Source organism: Erinaceus europaeus, chromosome 2 (assembly GCF_950295315.1).
Source record: "Erinaceus europaeus chromosome 2, mEriEur2.1, whole genome shotgun sequence".
NCBI lineage: Eukaryota > Metazoa > Chordata > Mammalia > Eulipotyphla > Erinaceidae > Erinaceus > Erinaceus europaeus.
Window position 1 is genome coordinate 22,052,425 of NC_080163.1, and position 27,288 is coordinate 22,079,712.

Here is a 27,288-nt window from a genome sequence, read left to right on the forward strand (position 1 = left end):
GGGGACTAGGGGATTGAACCTAGGTCCTTGCACACTGTGATATGAGTGCTTAACCAGGTGCGCCTTTGCCTGTCCCCTTTAGATTAATTTTTATTAATGATTTAATAATTTCAGATACATTTTTTACTGAGCTAATTTATTACAAACATTTTTTTAGTACTCAGATACCTTTTGTTTATGTTTCAGGGGTTTGATTTCAGGTCTTTTCATGATGTCTTACCATATAACACTCACTACCAAAGTGTCAACATTGTTCCACCAAAACCTTTCTGACCCCCTGCATCCTTCAGCCACCATTTCTTCTCCTTTTGATAAGTCTAAGTCATTTGTCTTTGTTTCCCTTCATGATAACTTCTTAATCCACTCAACTATTCTTGGGCATTGGTTTGTTTTCATATCATGGCTATTGTACATAGTGGTACACTTAGGTGTGCATATATCTTTTTGTTTTCTTTGCATAGGTCTCTAGGAGTGGAATTGTTGAATTGTATGGTAGTTATACTTTTATTTTTCTTTGAAAATGTCCAGGCTGTTTTCCATAGAAAGTGAACCAGTTTATGTTCCTGACAACAGTGTGCATGGTTACTTTTTTTCACACCTTCACTAGCCCTTGTTCTTTGGCCACTTAGACTGTTCTCATAAGATGTGAAGTCATTTTTATTTGCATTCCCATAATAATAATATATAATATATATAGTTTTTTGTTTTGGCCATCTATATGTTGGTATGATCTGCTGTTCTTTCAAGTTTTTGAAGGGAATTTTTTTTTTTGGTTTTTTGGACTTAAAAAAAGGATTTATTAATAGTAGAACTAGAGCACTACTCTTGCCCATGTGATGCCTAGGATCAAACTTGGAATCTCATGCTTGCAAGTCCAGCACCTTATCCACTGTGCCATTGCCGGGCTGAGCTTCACTGACAGGAGACAGACGACCAGAGACTCATGGCCGAGCTGTACGCAGTACCTCTTTATTCATGCAGAATGCAGCACAATCTACGCCATCTAAAACTAAACTAAATTAAAACTAAACATAATCACAACCCTGTCCTTATATATACTGGCCAAGTAGGGTGGAAACAGTATATGACCTAGAGTGGGTGGAGCGAAAAGTGACTGGTGCAAATCAGGGTGTACTAGGAGAGAGGGCGGAGCAAAAACACATCATGAACCAGTGGGGATTAAACCAATGCCCTGCAGGCAGAGCAGTGCTTAGTTAACAGTGGTTATGTAAATAGAATACAGTGTTAAGCAGGGGGGAGTAAACCAATGAAACAGAAGGGGTTTTTAGAAGCAAAATTAGAAGCATACCAACATGCCATCACATGGCCTTGTGCATTTTTTATATATACCCAGTTTTAACCTTTTTTCAGATATATATTGTACAAATAATTTTCCCCACTTAATAAGCTGTCTTTCAGTTTTACTGGTATTTTCTTTTGTTATGCAAAAATCATTCTTGTTTGATGTTAAAAAACACATTTTAAAAATCCTAAGTATTTTTTTTCTTAAACATGAAAAGTATATCTGAATTCTCTCTTTTAGGTTTTGAGAAACCCATATTACATGGATTATGTACATTTGGATATTCTGCCAGGCATGTTTTACAGCACTTTGCAGATAATGATGTGTCAAGATTCAAGGCAATTAAGGTATGTACGTGCACACACACACACACACACACACACACACATATACACACACACACCATGGCGCATATTTTGAACAATAATTCCCTTTTTGTCTTTAGGGAAGATAAGGGATTTTCCTGATTTTATACAAAATAGGTTCTGGATAGCCTGGATAAAGCTCATGTCTTACCATTACATAATGCTTAGAGAGGATCAGTTAACCAAGAGGACTTAACAGTTATTGACATTTATGCACCCAGTGAGGAGCCATCAGAATCTGTCAAACATCTAGTGAAAGAGCTACAGAAATACATAAATAGCAACACAGTAGTAGTAGGAGATTTCTACAACCCACTCTCTGAAATTGACAAATCATCTCGGCAGAGAGATAATAAAGAAATAAGAGAATTAAATGAAAAGATAGATAGAATAGACCTATTGGACATTTTCAGAGCTCTTCATCTCAAGAAACTGGAATACACGTTCTTTTTTGATTTCACATGGGGCATTCTCAAAGGTAAACCATGTTAGGCCACAAAGACAGTGTCAACAAATTCAAGAACTTTGAAATGATCCCAAACATGTTCTCAGACCACAGTAGAATTAAACTAACACTACCAGCAAATACATAATTGGTAAAAGTCCCAAAATATGGAAACTCAACAGCAGACTACTTAACAACTATTGGATCAAAGAGTAAATTAAGAGAGAAATTAAAGTGTTCCAAGAATCAAGTGAAAATCAAGACACGAGCTATGAAAATATTTGGGAAACAGCTAAGGTAGTATTATGAAGGAAATTCATAGCCATACACATGAGGGAACAAGACAAAGCTCAAATGAACAACCTGACTACACACTTTTGACACTTAGAAGAAGAACAAAGGAACCCTAAAGCAACCAGAAGGATTGAAATAATTAAAACTAGGGCAGAAATAAGTAACACTGGGGACTGGGTGTTAGCACACTGGATTAAGTGTACATAGTGAGAAGTGCAGGGACTGGCGCCAGGATCCCGGTTCAAGCCCCTGGCTCCCCACCTGCAGGGGGTTCACTTTGCAAGCGGTGAAGCAGATCTGAAGGTGTTTATCTTCCTCCCCTCCCCCTGTCTCCCTGCTCACTTTCTCTCTGTCCTGTCCAACAATAACAACAATAATGGCAGCAACAACAATGGAAAAAAAATGGCCTCCAGGAGCAGTGGATTCATATCGCGGGCACTGAGCCCAGCGATAACTCTGGAAGCAAAACAAACTAACAAAAAAACATTGAAAATAAGAGAACCATACAAAAGATCAGTGAAGCTTAATGTTGGTTCTTTGAAAAGGTAAACAAAATTAATAAATCTTTGGCATAGGTGGAAAGTTCCTTAACTTAGTGGAGTCCCTACACAGCAGTCCTACAGCCAACATCATACTAAATGGTAAGAAAATGAAAACATTCCCTCTCAGAACAGGGCTTCCTGCTATCACCCTTACTATTCTGTTATTGTGCGGGCCACGGAGAAGAGAGAGAGAAGATCCGGAGCGAAGAGGGAACACAAATCTTTATTTTTGCTGGCACCTCAGAGTTGGGTGCTAGAGAAGCAGGTTGGGCCACATGGAGGTAGCGAAAATGGCCGCCTCATGCAGTAACCTTTCCTGCGTCTGAACACCGAAGTGAAGCGCTGGCAAGAGAGCGATGTGCGGAAGAAGAAGGGCTTTTATAGGAGCAGCTTTCACGAGAATGTGAAGGGGGAGGAGTAATCATAGCACTCCAGGATAGGATAATAACTCTCGTGAGAATGGGAAGGGGGAGGAGTGACCAAAGCACTCCAAATATCGCGGGGAAATAGACAATGCCCTGAGGGCACAACATGGCTGAACAGGCACTCCGAGAATGTCCCAACTCTCACGGGAACTAGCAGTAGCCTGAGGGGACAACATGGCAGATGTGACTGCATCTGCACAATATCCCAGCACTATTCAATACAGTGTTGGAAGAAGTTCTTGCCATAGCAATCATGCAAGAGAAAAGAATTAAAGGATACAGATTGGAAGAAAAGAAGCCAAATTGTCTCTATTTGCAGATGATATGATAGTATACATAGAAAAACCTAAAGAGTCCAACAAGAAGCTCCTGGAAATTATCAGGTAATATAGTAAAGTGTAAGGCAACAAATTTAGCATATAAAAGTCAATGGCATTCTTTTATGCAAACACTAAGTCAGAAGAAGAAATCAGTCCCATTCATGATAGCAGCAGAAACATACAAAAAAGGAATAAAACTAGCAAAAGAAGTTTATACTGAAAACTGTGCGTTACTATTCAAGCAAATAGAAAAAGACACAAAGAATTGGAAATATATTCCATGTTCATGGGCTGGAAGAATTAACATCATTAAAATGAGAGTTCTACCCCAGAGCCATATAAAAATTTAATGCAATCCCCACCAAGGTTCCACTAATTTCTAAAAAAAAAAAATAATTTTATTATTTATTTATCATTTATAGGATAGAGACAGAAATTGAGAGGAAAGGGAGATTAGGAAAGAGATATCAACAGCACTGCTTCACCAGTTGTGAAGCTTCTCTCTAGGTGGGGACTAGGGGCTTGAACCTGGGGCCTTTTGTCTAGTAACATGATTGCTTAACTAACTGTGCCACCACCAGCTTCTATTTTTTTTTTAATTGTAGAATAGAACATATATTACAGATGTTTATCTGGAACCAGAAAATACATAGAATTGCCAGAGTAATCTTGAGAAAAAGGTGCAGAACCGGAGGCATCTGTTCTTAAACCTCAAGCAATATTATAGGGCCATTGCAATCAGAACTATCTGGTATTGGAACAAAAATAGACACACTAACCAATGGAATAGAACTGAGAACCCAGAAAAATAAACCTATACACCTATAGGTTTATTTGATTAAGGGTCACTTAATTTTTGACAAGGGGGCCCAAACTATTATGTAGAGAAAGGAGAGTCTTTTCAATTAATGGTGTTGGGAAAATTGAATTGAAATGTGCAGAACAATGAAACTGAACCACTACATTTTTCCATGCACAAAAGTAAACTCCAAATGGATCAAGGCAGGGGGTGACTGTGTTTTGCAGAAAACAGAAATTTTACATGTGTACCAGCAGCTGTATTTATTGTTGACTATAAACCGTGAATCCCCCAGTTTAAAAAAGTTAGAAAGGGAAAAACTCAAATAAACAGTATTATAAGTGAAAGAGAAGCTCTATCACAACAGACACTACAGAAATTCAAAGTATCATGCGATGCTTCTTTTTTTTTTTTTTTTGCAATCCTTCTATGAACACTTATAGGCCACCAAGCTACAGATCCTGAAAAATGTAGAAAAGTTCCTAGAAACATACACTGTTCCAAAATTGAGCCAGGAGTAACCAGAAAACATGAACAGGCCAGTCATAGCCATAGAAATTGAAACAGTTATCAAAAACCTTTATAACAATTAAAGTCTGGATTTTATTTTTATTTTTATTTTTAATTTTTATTTTTTTTTACCAGAGCACTGTTCAGCTCTGGCTTATGGTGGTGCGGGGGATTGAACCTGGGACTTTGGAGCCTCAGGCATGAGAGTCTGTTTGCATAACCATTATACTATCTACCCCCGCCCAGTCAAGATGATTTTATAAATGAATTCTACAAACCCTTTAAGGAAGAGTTAATACCTGTACTTTGTAACCTCTTCCATAATACTGAAGACACAGAAATATTCCCTTTCATCTTCTATGAAGCTAACATCACCCGATACCAAAAGCAGACTAGGACACAACAACAACAACAAAAAAGAAAATAATGACCAATATCTCTGATGGACATAAGTGCTAAAATATTGAACAAAATTCTAGCCAACCAGTTATAGCAGTATATTTAAAAATATAGTGCATTATGAGCAAGTGGTATTTATCCTGGGTACACAAGGCTGGTTCAGTACATGTAAATCAGTCAGTTTGGTCCATTACATCAGCAAAAGAAAAACAAAAAACCCACATGATTATCTCATACATGAGGCCGCAGGCTTGATCCCTGGATCTACATGGGAGCAGCAAAGGAGCTCCAGGCATAATGGAGCAATGCTCTTGATGTTTCTCCCTCTTTATTCTATTCCACTTCTCTCTTTTTCTGACAAATAAAGAGGTGAAAATCTGGGCGTGGGAAGTTGCTCAGTTAAACACACATATGCAAGACTCTGGGTTCATTCTCTACCACTGATTAAGATAGGTATACATTTCTATTCTTTAACTGGCATCACAGTAAACATGTTTTCTTTTTGTAGTTGCTCTTAACATGTGTATCATGAAGGACACATACATTATAATTTTAGCATATTACCTGTGTTTCCTAAATCAACACCATATACTGGGTTTTTGGAAAAGTCCTGATGTAATTTTCTATGACATGACTTTTTTTTTTTCTCCAGGGTTTTTGCTGGGCGCTGTGCCTGCACCACGAATCCACTGCTCCTGGAGGCCATTTTTCTCCCTTTTGTTGCCCTTGTTGTAACCTCGTTGTGGTTATTATTACCATTGTTGATGTTATTCGTTGTTGGATAGGACAGAGAGAAATGGAGAGAGGAGGGAAGACAGAGAGGGGGAGAGAAAGACATCTGCAGACCTGCTTCACTGCCTGTGAAGCGACTCCCCTGCAGGTGGGGAGCCTGGGGCTCGAACTGGGATCCTTATGCCGCTGGTTCTTGCGCTTTGCGCTACATGTGCTTAACCCACTGCGCTACCCGACATGACTTTTCTGATATCCCAGTTTATTAGTATATATACCTTAGAAACTAGAGATTTACCTTAAAATTTTCTGTTTTCTGTCTTGCCTTTAATTAATTGCAATGCCAATCTCTATATATCTGAATGCTAACACACAAACATTTGCATCATTATAATGATTTCATGTTGATTTTAGTTTCTGTATTTTTTAAAATCGTTTTATTATATTTATTTATTTTCCCTTTTGTTGCACTTGTTGGTTTTATTGTTGCTGTTGTTACTGATGTCGTCGTTGTTGGATAGGACAGAGAGAAATGGAGAGAGGAGGGGAAGACAGAGGGGGAGAGAAAGACAGATACCTGCAGACTAGCTTCACTGCCTGTGAAGCGACTCCCCTGCAGGTGGGGAGCCTTGCACTTTGTGCCACACGCGCTTAACCGCAGTGCCACCACCCAGCTCCCAGTTTCTGTATTTTTTTAAACATTATTTTCCTTTATTGGGGGATTAATGTTTTACAGTCCAGTAGTTTCTGCCTTTTTTAAACTGGTTTTGCTTTTATATGTTACAACAAGTAGTATAAGTGTATTCACTATCTTTGCATATGTTCAACGCAAAAGATATACAGTAAACAAGTTTTAAAAATGTGAGAATACTCCAAAAATTTCCATTGATTTGTGCTCCCTGTAGCAGTGAAAATGGATTTTCTGATGACTTGCCCCTGATACACTGCATATTCTCACTGGCTTTTCATTCTGTTTTGTTACTATCCAGTAATGTACCCAAAGAAAAAAAGTATAGAAAGTTATGAACTAAAAGAAATTTTTTTCTTTTTAAGAAAATTAATTAATTTTATATTTTATAGGTCAGAGAGAAATTGAGAAGAGGAGATAGAGAGACACTTGTAGCTCTGCTTTACAACTGGTGAAGTTTCCCCCTGCAGGTGGGGAGTGGTGGCTTGAACTTAGGTCCTTATGCAGTGGAACATGTGTGCTTTACAGGGTCTGCCACTGCCCAGTACTTTGTTCTTTACACCTAGTGCAAACCTTGTGCACCAGATTTAATGCCACTTTAATAACTGCTCTTTTTGTTTTGTGACTACATCTATGTCTATAGATCACTATACTATGTTCCTTGATATGTCAAGATTAAGCACTATTGACTCCATATTCTGAAAGACAAAGAACTATCTTTTTTTAATACTTATTTTATTTATTTATTCCCTTTTGTTGCCCTTTTTTTTATTGTTGTAGTTATTATTGTAGTCATTGTTGTTGGATAGTATAGAGAGAAATGGAGAGTGGAGGGGGAAGACTGAGAAGGGGAGAGAAAGAGACACCTGCAGACCTGCTTCACCACTTGTGAAGTGACTCCCTTGCAGGTGGGGAGCCAGGGCTCGAACCGGGATCCTTATCCTTATGCCAGTCCTTGTGCTTTGTGCCACATGCACTTAACCTGCTGCGCTATAGCCCGGCTCCCTAGAGCTAGCTTACGTACACTAACTGTATTTTTTCTCTACCAGTGTTATCCTATTACTATTTAGTGCTTTAAAGATTATAAATACACAGCATATTTTCTCCTTTCAGCAATTTATTGGTTTACAGGACAGTTGTTGACAAATGGGTTATTTTCTATCTCCCATGATGTCTATATTCCACTCTGTGTGTGTGTGTGTATTTGTAAATCACTTTATTGGGAACTGTCAATTTTCAAGACATGTCACAAGTGAATAGTTCCTTACCTCCCCTCCATAGGTGTCAGCATACCATTCCCTTCTGTAACTGGTCCTATTCTTCTGCCAAAGGACACTAGGCCTCCATCCACTCCCCCCTTCTTCTTCCTCCCCTCTGGATTTCTTAGATCTGTTGCAATAGACCATATAATTAAAATTTTACCCTGTGTTTTCTCTCTCTGTTTCTTAAAGTCCCACTAATGAGTGAGTGGGTTCATCTGGTACACATCCACATGATTCCTTCATGTGCCATCCAGCTTGTAGTAAGAGAGAAAATGCAGTCATTTTCATAGCTAAATAGTATTACATTATATATATATATATATATATATATATATATATATATATATATATATATGAGCTAGCAATTTCTCTTATAGCTATCTAGCCAAAGAACATGAAAGTACATATAAAGAGGTCTGTGCACACTTGTGTTCATTGCAGCACTATTTGTAATAGCCCATATTTAGAAACAACCCAAATGTCCAATGACAGATGGGTGGTTAAGATAGTTATATGTGTATATGCATTTATAAACCTCCACTTTATTCTTCTTATGCTATATAACGTCTATTCAGATTTTTTGTTACCACAAGTAGAAAAGACTCATTATAAAGCATTTTAGCACCAGTACACACACTCTCTTTCTTTCTTTTTTTTTTTTTTAAGACTCGCTTTGCAAAACCAGTTTATCCAGGACAAACTCTACAAACTGAAATGTGGAAGGAAGGAAATAGAATCCATTTTCAAACCAAGGTATGAATAATGTAGTTGAGAGACTTTCATTTATTATTCTCTTCATTATACTTTACTGTTCTATTTCGTTGTGGTTCTTTGTTGCTTACTACTATGGTTATGAAGCAAAAACCTATAAAGGTTTTTTAAAAAAATTTTTTAATTTGTAGTGAATTTTGACTGAAGTGACTACATATCTGTTCTGAACACCCAACTTAACTGTTTATAATTTTTTTTACTTAGCCGGTCAGATTATCAAAAAGTGATCTTCAAAAAATTTAATGCATGACTCTGATACAGATATCAAGTGCAAGTTGGACAAACAATTCCATAATGAAAAAGCTAAAAGATAGAACAATAGTAATTGTATTTTTAAAAAGAATGATGCTGAGTTAGAGTTAAAAACTAGAGAATGTCTTACAGAACAGTAAAACTTTATGGTTACTTTTTTCTACTGGCCAGAAAGCAATATCTACAAATGAACATCTTTTCATCACAGAGTCTGGTTCTAATTAATAGTAAGTGAAAGGACAACGAATTTATCTCTTTAAAGAGGAAACTTTAATATTGGGCGAGTCTGTTAGCAGTGTTCCTGCAAATCCTGAAAGGACATGCAATTCTCATTTATTTGTGTGTTTTTAAAAAATGTTAAATATATTTTACTTTAATGAGAGAGAATTACAGAGAGAGATGGGGAAAGAGAGAGAGAGAGAGTGAGAGAGAGAGAGAGAGACCAACCAGAGCAGTGCTCTGCTCTGGCTTATGGTGATGCTGGGGATTGAACTGTGAACCTTGGAGCCTCAGGTTTGAAAATATTTTGCATAAGCATTATGCAGCTTCCCCAACTGTACTTAAAAGTTTAAAAATATTTTCTTATCAAAGTTTATCAGTCTGAAATTTTTTGACCTAATCATTTAGCACCATGTTACTAGTTGTGTTAAATATTTACCAGTAATAATAATAGCAGTGCCCACTGATCAAGTACATATATTCTGGAACTGCCTTATTTTTAATTGTTTAATCTAAGTTTTAGGATAAGATTATGGATTCTAGAAGTTTTAAGGACCATGGCAGGTTTTATTTTTCTGCAATTCTGCTAATCAACAGTATAAAAATAATTTCTCTTGATATAGACTTAAAGGATTGAGAAATAAGTACATTTTTGTCATTTTGATAAATTCAAAACTAGTTTTTCTTATCTCTTTACTATTATTTTCTTATTTCCCCTTAGTAGCTATAGCTACTGTATAGAAATCTTACTTTTCCTTCCTCTCTCCATTTCTTCCCTCCATTATGTTGTATTTTAAGAAAAATTTCAGACTGGTGTTTCAGAATGATATGCTTGGCTTGGTTATAGGAAGTAATTTGCTGAGGTATATTTTGTTTATAAGTTGTCTTTCCTTGTTTTTCAATGTGTATAATTTGAAATAAAATGAACAAATTGTTTGATAGATATCCTTTCCCAAAAGTATTAATGAGAAGCAGTCAAGGGAGAATGGTTGTACTTTTAAGAATCAATTTTAATAAACTCTACCTTAATTTTTAAACAATGTCAGTTTGTAAGTATACTTCCCATCTGAATAGAATTAGTATTATTATTTTCAAATGTTTTGCTTTTAGCCAATTTTATTTCAAATTAACAGAACAAATGAATTTTGAGTATCACTACCTCATGTGTACTATGTGCTTAGCCTTGAACTGTTTATAAAATTTCAGCATTTCTCAATGGACTACTCCTATTTGGTGCCCTTATTAAAAAAGGGGGAGGGGAAGCAACAGCAATATATAGGCTACACCACAAACCATTCAAATTGGAATTTTTGGAGATGGGACTGCTCATAGGTATTTTTTACAAAGGACTCTAGTGCATCATACAGTCAGGATTAATAACAGGTGTATTAAATCAGTACATATTTGCATTTGTTCATCTCAATGTTTAATTTATGAATTATTTAATTTGGTTTATTCTTTCTTGCAAAAGAAATTTACTATTTTTTTCAACTAACTTTATATTACTGCCTAATGAAGATTGCATCTTTATTTGAATCACTGAATTGAATTTTTTTTTCACCTTCCAAGGTCCAAGAAACTGGAGCTATTGTCATAGCAAATGCCTATGTGGATCTTGTGCCAACATCTGATAGTTTAACTACAAACCCCTCTAAGGTAAGTTATAAAAGTCAGTATTTAGGCCATTTATTATTATTACTTTTTCTTATTCACCTTCATCTGTTTATTTATTATTGTGGGATTAGTGGTTTACAGTCTGTACAGAATATTGGTCTTGTTGTATTGAGGTTTTCACATCCATATTCTTTGTCTTTCACTAGTCATATTATCATGTAATTGACTAAAGATTTTAATCTCTTAAGAATCAAAAATAAAAGAACTTGTGAAGATTTACAGATAGGTGGATATTTAAGCTTCATGGAAGTTTGGTCCATTTTATAAATAAAGAATTGGGAGGTGGTCCAGGAGGTGGCGCAGTGGATAAAGCATTGGATTCTCAGGCATGAGGTCCCGAGTTCAATCCCTGGCAGTACATGTACCAGAATGATGTCTGGTTCTTTCTCTCTTTCCTCTTATCTTTCTCATAAATAAATAAATAAATTAATTAATTAATTAATTAAAAGACTGAGAGTATTGATTTGTCCTACAACTTTCTTCTGAGGCTAAGGCATACACTGTCCAGTTCTTAATTTACTTTCAAGACATTATTTATAAATTCTGACAAAAGTAAAATCATCTTACTAATAATAGGTTCTGTATGACATAAATGAAATAAGAATAATGTGAAATTAGTTTGATGTGAAACGGAAACTTACATGCAGGTTTGTGAAAAAAATCATGGTTACATATATATTTTTGTAATGATCTTTCCCCTTGAATCATTTTTATAGAACTTAAAACACTGAAACTTCTCTTTTTGGTAGGGGGGAGACCTTCAGAGCACGCTTGTTTTTGAGGAAATAGGTCGCCGCATTAAGGATGTTGGGCATGAAGTGGTGAAGAAAGTAAATGCTGTGTTTGAGTGGCACATCACTAAAGGTGGAAATGTTGCAGCTAAGTGGAGTAAGTTATATCCCTCACAGCAGAGGCTACTGTCTCTCTCCTCCTCCTCTCATCATTGAATGAATGATTGAACTATATATGCATGCATTAAAATGTGAAAATATAATATTTGTGTCAGTAATACAGTGTACCTGAGAACATTCTTCATCTGCCAGAAATATGATCCAGGTAGATCCTATTTACCAAGGTTAACACTTTAAACGTTTCCTCTGAAAGGGTTTACCATACATTTGGTGATTTGCCTGTTAGTTATTTGATTGAGTCTCAGATTTTACTATTTTCAGTTCTGGCTTTTCTCTTGTTTCTACAGCTGCAGATATAAAACTATCTAGATCTTCTGGTTTCTTGTGTTTTAGAAGATGATTCTATGTTAGCGTGCTGTGCATCTGAATGCCTTAACATCATGAAATAGATGACTGAATTCTTGGACTTAGAAAATACTTAGTATTATCATTACTATTTAAAATTTTTTATTTTATTATTATTATTATTTTTACCAGAGCACTGCCTTAGTTCTGGCTGATGGTGGTGCAGGAGATTGAACCTGGGATTTGGAGCTACAGGCATGAGAGTTTCTTTACATAACCACTATGCTATCTCCCCCGCCTATTATTATTTTTCAAGCAGTTTAGAGGGATGGATGATGGCACACTGGATTGAGCACATGTTACTGTGTGTAAGGACCCTGTTTCAAAGCCCTTGCACCCACCTTGTAGGGAAGAAGCTTCATGAATGGTAAAGTGGGTACCTCTCCCTGTTTCCCCCTTCCTTCTCAATTTCTTGCTGTCCTACTAAGTAAAAGAAAAGTAAATAAATAAAAAGGAAAAAAAAGCCCCTGGGAGCAGTGAATTCATTGTGTAGGTACCCAAGCCCAGTAATAACCCTGGTGGTAACAACAACAAAAAAAGGGGAGGGGTAGATAGAGAAAGTGACAGAGACACACCTGCAGCACTGCTTCACTACTTATGAGGCTTTCCCCCTGCAGGTGGGCACCAGGGGCTTGAACCTGTGTCCTTGTGAACTGTAATGTGTGCACTTAACCAGGTGCACCACTGCCTGGCCCTTTAAAACTATTTTTCTAAACAATTACCAAAATATTTTGTGTTTTAAATTGTTATTGGTTGTTTACCCTTGTTCATATCATGATAGACCAAAGTCTGGTTATAGACAACAGGGTTGAGTCCTTTGTTCATCTTAGTTGTACTGAAGTATCACAGGTGTTGCCTATGTCAGAGAATTTGAGCAAGTGTAGAAACCAAGGGCTCAGTGGCCTGGTAGGAGCATTCCAACCTGAAGATACTAGACCTTGCTCTCCCCTCCAGGGACCCATCATTGTTAGCAACATGCCTCTGGGCCAATTGTCTATGATAGAGACAGTTTAAAAACCACATTCTTCTGGCCCTGGTAAGAATTAGGGGAGTCCTGTTGTCAGTACTCCACTGCACTTAGTTTGGTGTTTGAGGGGACTCATAACTGTATCTTTTAGTACTGGGCCTCTTGGGAGCCTGTTGTATTTCGCCATCTGGGAGGACAGCTGCCTAGGTCAGATTCAGTGTCAGTGTGACCTCTGCCTCACTGGGCTGTGATGATCTGGAGAGGCTGGAGAATACTTCCAAGTCATTTCTGTTGGCCCAGTATGTACAACAGACCTGTGGACATTTATCTGTGTTAGAAGTCAAAGGGAAGGTCTTAGTGAAATACTTTTGATAAAGAGTCATGCTTCTTCTCTTGCAGCCCTCACTTGCCCCTTCTTTTTATTTATACCTCTAGATAACTCTCACTAAGAAGTTTCTTTTTAGAATTACTAGAAGCACTGCATTCTCTACATAGTCGTCCTAAAAGTAGGTGGAGGCCAAGAAAGAAGCCTACGTTTTTATTTCACTGTCATCTGCTATAATATCATTAATACAACGATCATATTGTTTCTTCTCCTTTTCCTCACTGTATCCTTTTGGTGTGATTTAAAAATTATCTTAATTTTAAATGTTTAATAATTTTTAAATTTCCACCAGGGATGTTGCTGTGACTCAGTGCATGTATGACTCCACTGTTGCCAACAGCCTGTTGTTGATAGAGGGAGAAGGAGAGAGAGAAAGAGGAGAAAGGGAGAGGAGGGTTGTTCATTACGCCAGGTCTGCTGCATTCCTTGATATTGTGGTCTATTTACATAATTACTGTTTTGCCTGAGACCTGCCCTGCCTGCAGGGTATTGGTTTAATTCCCACTGGTTAGATGGAAGCTTTCTATGTTCTGTTTGCACTCTTTTTCTGCTCCGCCCCTTCTCCTAGTCATTTCCTTTCCCCTTGCCACTTCCAGTGAAGAGACACATAAAAGGCGATGTATCTGATTAATAAACGAGGGCATATTGCGTTCCCGCTCAGCCATGAGTTCCTGGTCGTCTCTCTCCTGCCCACGAAGCTAGCCCGGCAGAAGAGGAAGAGGGAATGAGGGAGGGAGGAAGACATACAGAGAGGAGAGACACCTGCAGCACTATTCCATTGCTTGTGAAGCTTCCCCCCTACAGGACCAAAGACTTGAACCTAGGTCCTTGTGCATTTTACCTGGTGAGTCAGCATTTTGTCTTTCAAAATATCTATATTTTTAAAATATGCTTTTCTCTCTTTATAGAGATGCTTTTCTCATCATTATTTTAACAAATAGCTACTATTTATTATTAAAGTATAGGGAATGTGTGGAAAAGATTTTTTTCCCTTTTTTAAAATTTTTATTTATAAAAAGGAAACACTGACAAAACCATAGAATAAGAGAGGTACAACTCCACACAATTCCCACTACGAGAACTCTGTATGCTATTCTCTCCACTGATAGCTTCCCTATTCTTTATCCCTCAGGAAATATGGACCCAGGGTCATTGTGGGATGCAGAAGGTGGAAGGTCTGACTTCTGTAATTGCTTCCATTCTGAACATGGGCATTGGCAGGTTGATCCATACTCCCAGGCTGCCTTTCTCTTTCCCTAGTGGGGCAGGGTTCTGGGGAAGCGGGACTTCAGGACACATTGGTAGGGTTGTCTGTCCAGGGAAATCTGGTTGGCATCATGCTAGCATCTGGAACCTGGTGGGTGAAAAGAGAGTTAACATATAAAGCCAAACAACTTGTTGACTAATCATGAACCTAAGGGCTGGGATATTGCAGATGAAGATTTGGGGTCTCCATTTTGAAGATAGACAGTGGGTCTATTTTAGTTATATTCCAAGGGGCCCATGACTTTACAATTTTTTTCCCCGAGCCTGACCTCTGATATGCAGGTGGACACAAGTTATTGTCTGGGGAGATGATGTCATGGCTGGAAAAATGGACCAGAAAGCTGGATCAGGGAAGAGAGTAGCTCCCAAATATGGGAAAGGTGTATAAATATTGTTGACTGTAGGCCCCATCAATTTGATCTGTGGTCCATATTCAGTTTAGGAGCATATGTAACCTCTATATCCCTGTAGGTCTCAGCTCACATTCTGTGGTCATGAGTAGGAATGTTCCAAGCTGCACTGATCAGCTCTGGCTTATGGTGATGTGGGAGATTGAACGTGGGACTTCAGAGCCTCAGGCATTAGAGTCTTTTTTGCATAACAGTTATGCTATTTTCCCCCACCCCACAAGGTTTTCTTATTCCAGTAAGAATTAAGTTTTAATGGAAGGGGGCATCAATAAAAAATAACTCCCTTCTAAAACATGTCTTAAGGAGGATTGAACTGGGTATCTCAGTCATATTAGTCCTACTCTTTACCACTAAGCCATGGCTTCAGTCAGAAAACCAACTCCTTTCCCCCAGGATAGTGCTTTGTGATGAATTATAAGGAATGTATCTCAAGACTTTCAAAGATCCCCAAGTTTCCAGTTGCCATATTCTCATATAACATCTCTTCCTCCACTAACAAGTTCTGTAGATTACCACTGAAAAAATCTTGAACTCTTCTAGGGCTCTAATGATTATAGATACACAGAGCTATAATTATACCAAAAACTTAAAAGTAGCTTATCAGTACCAGAAAATATGCACACTCTGTTTCTTCATTTTGTGCAGATTAAGAATGACCTGTAAACAAGGTAATATCTGGAGATGAAGATTCTCCCATCTGAACCATGCTGTAGCCATTGTGGACTTGGAAGTCCCACTCCTTTACCCCAGAGTTTATGTTCTTGCTAAGAATCTCTTTTTTACTTAGCCCCCATTCTCTTGTTGCCATTGGCTCCTAGTATTCCCCAGAAACAAGTTTTTCTAGTTCTAAACATCGTGGGTATATAAAAGCACATAATGCCAGTTGGTTAGAGGGCTGATGGATGGTAAAGGACCTTTAGGTGGTGGGAATTGTACCCCTCTTATCCTATGGTCTTGTCAGTACTTCCATTTTATAAATAAATTAAAATTAAAAAAACAAAAAGAGAGAGTCGACTGGTAGCTCAGCAGGTTAAGCTCAGGTGGCGGAAAGCACAAGGACCAGCATGAGGATCCCAGTTCGAGCCCCTGGCTCCCCACCTGCAGAGGAGTCACTTCACAAGTGGTGAAGCAGGTCTGCAGGTGTCTGTTTTTCTCTCCCCCTCTCTGTCTTCCCCTCCTCTCTCTGCTTCTCTCTGTCCTATCCAACAATGACATAAATAATAACAATAATAACTACAACAATAAAACAACAAGGGCAACAAAAGGGAATAAATAAATATTTAAAAATATATTTTAAAAAAAGAGAGAGAGACCTATACCCATGCTCTGGCATTAAGGTATATTTGGTTCAATTTTATCTTGAATTAAGGCTGCTATACAGAGAGAGGTCCTTCAAAATAGACATAATTCTACACTTATACTGAAGAATTAAAAACTGTGAATGTTTTCTGCTGAATACCAGAGGTTTGCTTTTCTATAACTTTTCTTCCCTACCTTCCATTCTTTCAGCCACCTCTCTTCCTTTCCTGTCTCTCTCTCTCTTTATCTCCCTTTCTTTTGAATTGCACAAATACTGGGTTACTGGAAAAGCCACGATGTGTTTTTCTATGTTTTCCCATGTAAAAATGCACCATGACTTTTCCAACAACCCAACAATATCTGAAAACAGCTCATAAAATATATGTCAAAATAGCAGAGCCCTTGTCCATCATACCTCATCTCCCTACTGTGCAAATTGCCTGACACCTGTAGTAGCATCTGAACAGTGAAGTGAGGGAATGGCATATATAAAGCAGAAAGGCCCCCTTTTTCTTGCCCTGCATGCCTCCTTTTCCAAAGTAACCATTACCATCATGTTATTTAATAGAATTGGCAAAATTCCCTTTTGTGGATAATTGGAGTGACTTAATTTTCTCTTTGGAGGTAAGATTTGCTAAGCAGATTTAGCTAAGCGCTCTGGATTTTTTGTGTATGTGTAACTTTTCCTTGGTCCTAAGTTTAGAGTTCCTTGCACAGTCTTAGGGAGAGTGAGGAGAAAGCCCACTTATGAGGCTGAAACTGTGTAAATGGAATTGGTCTTTTTGGATGACTGGTCTCGTCATTTATGATACTGCTTTACCTTTGCTTATGACTTTGGCATAGAGCTCTATAAATGTAATGTAGAGAACAATGAAGGTAAGTTTTTAATAGTCTTCCCAACTATCCAAGCTGTTTCTAGGACATATAATCTTTCTGCCAAACACAGTTAATGGAAAACAAGTTAATGTCTATGTTTATTCACAACAGTTACAGTGGTAAAATATTTTATGAGTAATTAATAAGTAGAGTAAACTTGGGTTTTGAAGTTATGAGACACACCTGATGAATATTTGAAATGTCGCTAGATAGTGTACTCTCATCTCCCAACCTTACCAACATGTAGTTACTTTAAAATTCAGCTTTTCTCCCTTGCTGACTATAGAGGCTTTATTTGATCCTAAATGCCTCAGCCAACTACACACCAAATGCAATTACCTTCAATAGTTTAAGCTCCTTGTATATTCCACATTTATTTATTTATTGGAGGACTAATGGGTACAGTTTCTCGTCTCCCTTTGATAGGTGTCTACAGAACACTTCTATGTCAATTCACATTTAAGGCATCTCTATTGTATAATCTTGAATGGAAGAAACTATTACTCGGTTAACTGTTTTGAAGAAGCTTTTTTATAAGAATTTTTTTTTAATTTAAAAAAGCTATCTTGGAAAAAAGGCTTTTAAGAAAAATTTCTAGATGGCAGGCTAATATATAATGTATCACAAGTACCACATTAACTTAGAGACTGTAAAATTGTATGCATCTTGCTTGGTTCATTTTACTCACACTGTGAAGAAGAAACGAAACACTTAGAATTATTTCTGTTTTTCTCAGCTATTGATCTGAAAAGTGGTTCTGGAAAAGTCTATCAAGGCCCTGCAAAAGGTTCTGCTGACACAACGTTCATCCTTTCAGACGAAGATTTCATGGAAGTAGTTCTGGGCAAGCTTGACCCACAGAAGGTAATGCTCTTAAAACAGTCATTTATTCATCATTGTTGCTTCCTCTTTTGGTAGTTAGGAGTCAAATTCAGATTCCTTATTACTCAAAAGAAGACACAGCTCACTCCCCTCCACCATCACCACCACCACCACCACACACACAGATACGCACAAACACGCACAAGCACAAGCACACACACACCTGTGTATATCTCTTAGCTACTGAAAACTTAACTACTTATATATTATAGCTTTTCACCAGAAGCCTTGCTGATAACAAAAAATTCATTAACACATCTTTTGTATGATGATGGATTACAGTACACTTGTTGACAGACTGGTACAATTTCTCATCTCCCTGTGATGTCTGCAGACTACTCTTACTCTTACTCCCCGAGTCAGGTCTTTTCTAACCATTATACACCAGGAATGTCTTCCTACAGTAAAATAAGCTGAAGAAAAGAAAGTGTTCAGAAAAATGTAAGGAAGAGAAAGAAGTGTCACTTATTTATTTATTGAGAAAAATAAGACCCCATATAAGTGGACCTTTGTAGTTCAAACCTGTATGTTCAAGAGTCAGTGGTATTTGGGTTTACAATTTCATTTTTCAATGAAATCTGACTCTTTTGAAACAGAATTTTGAGTGACATTCTTTAACATACAGTAAGAAAAGGAAAGGAAAGAAAAAAGCAGGGCTAGGCAGTGCCACATGCAGTTGAATGTACATGTTACCTACCATGCATAAGGATCCAGGTTCAGGTTCAATCCCCACCTCTAGGGAGGAAGCTCTGTGAGTAATGAAACAGTACACCAGGCATTAGTTTCTCTCCCCTCTCAAATTCCTCCTGTGTTTGTTCAATAAATAAAATAAATATTAGCAAAAGAAAGGAAAATCCACATTTAGGTCTTTTAATGTATAATGCCATTAGCTCAAAGGTAAAAACTATATGTTAATAGGTATTTTATGTAATTAGGCTTTTATTCCTGATATAGAGGGTTAAGAACTTGATCATTAAAACTGGAAATAGAGGTGGTCCGGGAGGTGGCACAGTGGATAAAGCATTGGATTCTCAATCATGAGGTCCCGAGTTCGATCCCTGGCAGCACATGTACCAGAGTGATGGCTGGTTCTTTCTCTCCTCTTATCTTTCTCATGAATAAATAAATAAATAGATTATTTAAAAAAATCCAGGAAATGGAATAGGGTATCACAGTCTAATGTAAACAGTTTGTAATGTGAAACATTTAGAAGAATGTCAGTGGAAAATGACAAATCAAGACAAGAGTATATTCTCTGACCATTATTAGTAAAAATTGTTCTGAAACTTCGTGTTTATAAAAACAAAATTAACATGGCTTATGTAACAGTTATAATGGAGGAGAAAAATCTTACTCTTTTCAAATTCTGATTATTTAACTAAAAACTCCAAGGCAGATACCTGTTTGACTGCACGTTACAATTCCTACTGACTTAGGTTCAAGCCCCTGTTCCCACTTGGAGGGGGAAAGCTTCATGAGTGGTAAAGCAGTGCTATAAGTCAGTCTCTCGCCCTCTCCTTATCTCTCTCCCTCTCCTTATCTCTCTCCCTCTCCTTATCTCTCTCCTTCTCCTTATCTCTCTCCCTCTCCCTTTCCCTCTCTCTTTCCCTCTCCCTCTTTCTCCCTCTCCCTCTTTCTCCCTCTCCCTCTTTCTCCCTCTCCCTCTCTCTCCCTCTCCCTACCTCTTCCTCTCTCTCCCTCTCTCTCCCTCTTTCCCTCTCTCCCTCTCCCTCTCCTTTTCTCTCTCCCTCTCCCTCTCTCTCCCTCTCTCCCCCTCTCTCTCTCTCTCCTCTCTCTTTCTCTCTGTATCTCCTCCTTCTCTCTTGATTTATTTCTGTCTCAATCCAATAACAAATAAATAAGTAAAAAAATATTTTTTAAAAACTCCAAGAGAGAGCCCCTGGCTCCCCACCTGCAAGGGAGTCACTTGACAAGCGGTAAAGCAGGTCTGCAGGTGTCTATCTTTATCTCCTCCTCTCTATCTTCCCCTCCTCTCTCCATTTCTGTCCTATCCAACAATGACATCAATAACAACAATGACAATAACTACAGCAATAAAAAAACTGGGAAATGTTATGCATGTACAAACTATTGTATTTACTGTTGAATGTAAAACATTAATTCCCCAATAAAGAAGTAAATTTTTTAAAAAAGGGCAACAAATGGGAATAAATAAATATTTAAAAATTTTTTTTAAAAACTCCAAGAGAATGAACTGATTATTTGATTGAAAGAGTTCAAACAAGAGGTTCAGTGCACAATAATTAGTTAAAAATAGCTGTCATTGCGAAACCAACTAGGAGATAAGATTCAAAAGGGAAACACACTGCAAATTTGAAGAAAGCTATACAACTTTCAAAGGAACAGGACAATTTAAATAAATAAGAGGTATGGGTTTCTTGAATAAAAAGATTTATTTAAAAAGAATTGTATAAAATAGTATAGTGGTTAAAAAATACGATCTTTGGAATTAGATCAGACTTTCGAGTTTGAGCTCTCCCAGTTATTCTCTCCCCACCCCCACCCCCCTTTTTCTGCAATCTGGACCTCATGCATATGTGATCTCATTGCTCTTGAGCCAACATTTTCTTGACCCTAAACTGCACACATGGCAGACCAAGTCCTATACCTGCTAGACTTTCTTCATCCAAACTACTCACAGTGTTAGGATATGATAACTAAATTTGATAATACATATGTGGAACTTCACATAGTACCCAGTAAAACCTTAGTTAACTCCTTGCTAGGAATCTGTCTAGTATCTACTGTGATGGGGTTCTAGGTATGAATTTCTGGTATCACTACTGTGTAGTGTTAAAATAACCATAGAAAACAGGTCAATAAATGGATGTGATTGTGATTGTGTTCCTGTAACACTATTCACCAAAGTAGTCAGTAGTTTTGACTCACATGTTGTCGTTTGCCAAGTCCTGGGTTTAGAGTGTGACAGGAGGGAGAAACCATGTTATATAAGGGTGTCAGAAAAGGCCTCACCCATGATCATGAGGCTAAGGAAAAACAATAAAAACAAAGGCCTCAAGGGAATAGTAACTTGTCTCATTGGTGTACTATAGCTGTGAGCTGGCTGGTATTTTGGCCAGTGGGCATAGTGATAAGAGGTGAGATTGGAGAGGCTGGTCAGCCTGGCACCTTGAAGAATGAGGCACTTAAGGTCATTGCTACTTCTCTTTCTTTTCTTTTGGTTCTATTTCATCACATAATTCTCCCATAACATACAGGCTTGTCCACACTTCACTTTTGAAAGAAACACTTTCTTAATGTTCGATGCCACTCAGCTTGCCATATACTTTCTCTGTTGCTTTGCTTCCAAACAAAATAATTTCCTTTTTTTTTTTTTTTTTTTTTTGCCTCCTTGGTTATTGCTGGGGTTTGGTTAAGCGCAAGTGGTGCAAAGCACAAGGACCGGCATGAGGACTAGAGTAAGGATCCCGGTTCGAGTCCCTGGCTCCCCACCTGCAGGGGGTTCACTTCACAGGCAGTGAAGCAGGTGTGCGGGTGTCTTTCTCTCCCCTCTCTGTGTTCTTCTCCTCTCACAATTTCTCTCTGTCCTATCCAATGATGACAGCAATAACAACAACAACAATAACAACAACAATGATGATAAACAACAAGGGCAACTAAAGGGAACAAGCAACTAAAGGGAACAATAATAAAATAAATTAATAAATAAATTTCTTAAAAATAATAATAAAGTTAGCTCTGTGAGAATAGGGAAAGCTCTCTCCTTCCTAATTCAGTATGTGCCTTGGATTCAGGTATGTCAGAGTAGATTCAAGTAAGGGTAGAAATAGGAAACATATATTTAATAGCAGTAACGTATAAGCTAAGTAGTAATTAAAAAAAAAAACCCAAAACTTAAGCATATCAGATTCTATAATGGGGAAATTAAGAAAATGAAAACATGTAGTATATTGATATTATGACCTCAGTAGGAAAAAATGGGCAAAAAACATGAGCCAGTAATTAATGAAAGAAGTAGAACTGACTCACATAAAGAGAGAGCTGCTCTTCTCACTAGCCAAAGATGTAAACTAAAGCATGTTCCTTTGACCTCAGATTTTCAAGTTTAATAGTACTGTTAAAATAGTATTAAGTTGGGATTAAAGAATTCACATGCAGCTGGGGGATTTTAAAGTTTGTGTTGTCTTTCTGGGAAGCACCATGGCAGAACTTCATAGGCTTTGTTCCTGTGGAACAGTTTACAGGCTCAGTTTTTTTTTTTTTTGCATTACACTCCTAGGTCAAAAGAAATCTCTCAAGATTCAGTTAATTAAGTAGTTAGTTGAAAGCGAAAGTAGTTTTCTGTGTGTTTTTTTTAAAAATATTTTTATTTATTTATGAGAAAGATAGGAGGAGAGAGAAAGGACCAGACATCTCTGTGGCACATGTGCTGCCAGGGATCGAACTCAGGACCTCATGCTTGAGAGTCCAAAGCTTTACCACTGCACCACCTCCCGGACCACAGTTTTCTGTTTTATGTTTAGTCAATGTCACTATATTTCCCTTGACGTTGTTTAGTATTTCAGAGCTGTGAGCTTGCAGGGATGCTGCAGTGCATCAGGACTTACAGGCTAGAAAGTGGGTAGAGGGTGGGGGGGATGAGTGAATGATTAAGAGGTTTGTGAAGAAGTGCCAGGATTAGGAGTCAGGCAGTAGCGCAGCAGGTTAAGTGCAGGTGGCACAAAGCACGAGGACCGGTGTAAGAATCCCGGTTTGAGCCCCCAGCTCCCCACCTGCAGGGGAGTCGCTTCATAGGCGGTGAAGCAGGTCTGCAGGTGTCTGTCTCTCTCTCCTCCTCTCTGTCTTCCCCTCCTCTCTCCATTTCTCTCTGTCCTATCCAACAACAACAATAAAACAACAAGGGCAACAAAAGAGGATAAATAAATAAATATTAAAAAAAAGAAGTGTCAGGGTTTAGTCTTTCTTTCCAGAATCTATCCTAAGAAAACATGAATAAAAGTAAGACTAGGCTGGCCTGTGAATCTATAAGTTACTTACCATATTTCCGCTACACGTGTACAAGTCCCAAGAGAAATGGCCATGTCGGGCTCCTCGAGCCAGGAAAGCAGGGAGCCAGATCGGGAGCACAGGTAAAGAGAGAGAGAGAGAGAGCGAGAGAGAGAGAGAGAGAGACTGATTTCCACCAGGTGTGTCTTAAGTCCAGTACTGAAGTCAGCCTAACATCAGTGTATGTTAATTATGTTCTCACATTCAGCCTCAGCTTTAGGCTAATAAAGTCCCAAAGTCCCCAAAGTCCTATTCAAGGCTGTGTCACCGCAGCCTCTGAAGTTAAGTTGCTGCCAGTTGTTAAGCAGGAGGCTGTGTTGAGTGAAGAAACCCGAGTTTCCATCCTGCCCCAGCCTTGCTGACCTGTGGCCTTCAGTAGGCAGTTTAAACAACCTCAACTTGTATTTCCTAGTCTGTCACTTGAGGGTATAAAAACTGCTGATGTGCCCAGTTCAGATGGATTGCTCTGCTTCTCACGTAGTATTGCATTCAAAGTGCTGCTTTAGATATATATGAATGTCACTATTTTTTCAACCTAGTTAAAAGTTGAACTTATTTTTATTCTCATTCCACATGCTATTTTCTCAGTAACCTATAAAACTGTAATACATTGTTTTTACTTTACTGATAGAGCATGAGACACCAAGAAAATTTATAGAACATGCACAGGTTTCTGTGCCGGGTCAGATCCATTGGTAGTACAGGCCTGTTCAGTGTTTTAATTTTTTTGATTTTTCCCAGAAGTCACAGGCATGAGTGTCTTTTTGCATTGCCATTATACTATCCCCCCTTGCCCCGTGTTTAGTATTTTAACATGCCAGCTTTTTGTTTGTTAATAATGAGCTTAGGGAGTCGGGCAGTAGTGCAGTGGGTTAAGTGCACGTGGCACAAAGCACAAGAACCAGGGTAAGAATCCTAGTTCGAGCCCCCTGCTCCCTACCTGCAGGGGAGTCGTTTCAAAGGTGGTGAAGCAAGTCTGCAGGTGTCTATTTTTCTCTCCCCCTCTGTCTTCCCCTCCTCTCTCCATTTCTCTCTGTCCTATCTAGCAATGACATCAATAACAACAACAACAACAAAAACACAAGGGCAACAAAAGGGAAAATAAATAAATACTAAAAATGTTTTAAAAATGAGCTTAATGTGCTCTTACTAAGTGCCAGAGACAAAGCACTTTATATACTACTGTACTTAATTTATACAACAAGGCTGCATTATGCCCTTTAAGGATGAGGAGGCTGGAGCTCAGAGAGGTACATTCCCTTCATGTCACCTTCCCAGTAAACAGCAGAGTCTAGATTATAACCCAGGCATTCTGATGCTGTATCCCCGATCTGTTCCCCACCTTATTACACTATCTCATTGTCCTGGATGTGAGTTCCTACTTCATGAAGATGTTATAAATATTTTATTTTTTAAATTTATTTTCCCTTTTGTTGCCCTTGTTTTTATTGTTGTTGTAGTTACTATTGTCGTCGTCATTGTTAGATAGGACAAAGAGAAATGGAGAGAGGAGGGAAGACAGGTTGGGGGAGAGAAAGATGGACACCTGTAGACTTGCTTCACTGCCTGTGAAGCGACTCCCCTGCAGGTGGGGAGCTGGGGACTCGAACCGGGATCCTTATGCTGGTCCTTGCGCTTTGCGCCACATGCACTTAACAAGCTGTGCTACCGTAATAAATATTTTAATCTGCTTTTAAAGATTCTGAATTGAATATATTTATTTTAAGGAATAAAGTAAGGCCTTTGATTTATATGGTCTCAAATTCATACTTAAAAAAATCACTGAAGCCACAAATCTTAGGTTGATACAGAACTCTCAGACCTATCGGCATTTTTTAAAATACACAGTGCTAGCGTTGTATGAAAGGAGAGAACGGTAATAGTGTTTCCCTCACTCCCCTTAGGTGTATTTTTTCACTCATATCTAAAAATATGTCTACTAACTGTAATTATTTATATCATTACTAGATAGTTGTCTTATCCAGAGGTTTTTTTAAATTTTTTATTCTATATATACATATGAGAGAGTTTCATATATGTGTGTGTGAGAGAAACCAATGTGTATGTGGTCGTGGGAATCGAACTGGGAGTATCTAAGATGGCTGTGTCAGTTGAGCCATTTCCCATGCTGCTATTGTCCAGTATTATTAACTCAATGGTGTTCTGTTTGAGCAATTTTTTTTTTCCTCCAGGGTTATTGCTGGGCTTGGTGCCTGCACCACAAATCCACCGCTCCTGGAGGCCATTTTTTCTCCTTTTTGTTGCCTTTGTTGTTGTAGCCTCGTTGTGGTTATTATTGTGATATCACCATTGTTGATGTTGTTCGTTGTTGGACAGGACAGAGAGAAATGGAGAGAGGAGGGGAAGACGGGGAGAGAAAGATAGACAACTGCAGACCTGCTTCACTGCCTGTGAAGCAGGCTCCCCTGCAGGTGGGGAGCCGGAGACTTGAACCGGGATCCCTATGCCAGTCCTTGCGCTTTGCGCCACGTGCGCTTAACCCACTGCGCCACCGCCCAACCCCCTGAGCAATGTTTTTTAAAGGCTATACACTGTTACATTAAAAAAACTGGCACTTTCTCTCTCCTCTCCAGGCATTCTTTAGTGGCAAACTGAAGGCCAGAGGGAACATCATGCTGAGCCAGAAGCTTCAACTGATTCTTAAAGACTATGCCAAGCTTTGAAGGACACACTACATTATTAATGAAAATAAGAAAAATTAAATTCTTTCTTCACCCAGATATGCAGAAGTGATAAAAACTCATCTAAGGAGAAATTGCTTAACATTTTCAGATTTCAGATAATTTTTCAGATTTTCATTTTCTACTAATTTTTTCATGTTATTTTTACAGCAACTATAACATACAGCATGTAACGATCCTCTGTCCTTAGGTCTATATCTTCATAATAAAAATAATTTTCACAGAAATCCATTCTCTTTTAGAATTTGTGATAGCTTTTATAACTTGGAATAAAAATCAAATGAGTAAAGACCATTTTAAAAAATTTATTGATTGATTTACTAATGATTGACAAGACTGTAGAATAAGAGAGCTACAATTCCACACAATTCCCACTACCAGAGTTCCATGTCCCATCCCCTCCATTAGAAGCTTTCCTATTTATCCCTTGGGGAGCATGGAGCCAGGATCATTATGGGGTGCAGAAGATGGAATGTCTGGCTTCTGTAATTGCTTCTCCATTGGACATAGGCATTGGTGGGTCGATCTTTCTGTTTCTGTCTTTCCCTAGTGGGGCAGGGCTCTGGGGAGGTGGGGTTTCAGGACACACTGATGTGGCCATTTGGCCAAGGATTCAGTTTGGCATTACAGTAGCATCTACAACTTGATGGCTGAAAAGCAGTAAGATATAAAGCAGAACAATTTGTTTAGTGATCAGGAACCTAAAGGTAAGAATAGAACAGATAAGATTTGGAGTCTTCATGTTGGAAGAAGCTATGAAATCTATTTTAGGTATATTCCAAGGGGACCCATGACTTCTGTAATTTTTGTCTGAGCCCCACAGGTTAACATGCAGATGGGCTAGAAGTATTATCTGGGAAGATTATGTCAGAGATGGAAATAGCACTAGAAAGCTGAATCAGGGAAGGGAGTAGCTCCCAAATCCGGGAAAAGTATGTAAATACTGTTAACTGTAGATCCCATAGATCTGATCTGGGACCCATATTCAGCACAGGAGCCTGTGTGTCCTTTGTATCCCTGTAGGTCTGAGCTTACATTCCAAGGTGATAGCTAGAAACATTCTAGGCTGCATGCATTTCAGAACCAATCTTCCTTGAATGGCAGAGTATGTTGACCCAACCTCCTTTTGGAGCGTGGCAGTCCCTATCATTGTTGTTCCACATTGAGGTCAAGGTCCTTTAGAGGCCCACAGGAGGGTCCATGATGCTGTTCCTGATGGA

General features: G+C 38.3%; 1 protein-coding gene across 1 annotated transcript in view; it reads left to right on the top strand.

Moving 5' to 3' along the window:
• Positions 1–26,295, top strand: part of HSD17B4 (hydroxysteroid 17-beta dehydrogenase 4) — a 90,425-nt gene extending 64,130 nt beyond the window's left edge. The window contains exons 19-24 of the mRNA XM_007536884.3: positions 1,544–1,650; positions 8,748–8,834; positions 10,893–10,979; positions 11,747–11,885; positions 18,193–18,320; positions 25,961–26,295. Of these exons, the coding sequence (XP_007536946.1) occupies positions 1,544–1,650; positions 8,748–8,834; positions 10,893–10,979; positions 11,747–11,885; positions 18,193–18,320; positions 25,961–26,050 (638 nt within the window). The 3' untranslated portion in view covers positions 26,051–26,295. The remainder of the gene's footprint in view (positions 1–1,543; positions 1,651–8,747; positions 8,835–10,892; positions 10,980–11,746; positions 11,886–18,192; positions 18,321–25,960) is intronic.
• Positions 26,296–27,288: the final 993 nt, after the last annotated feature.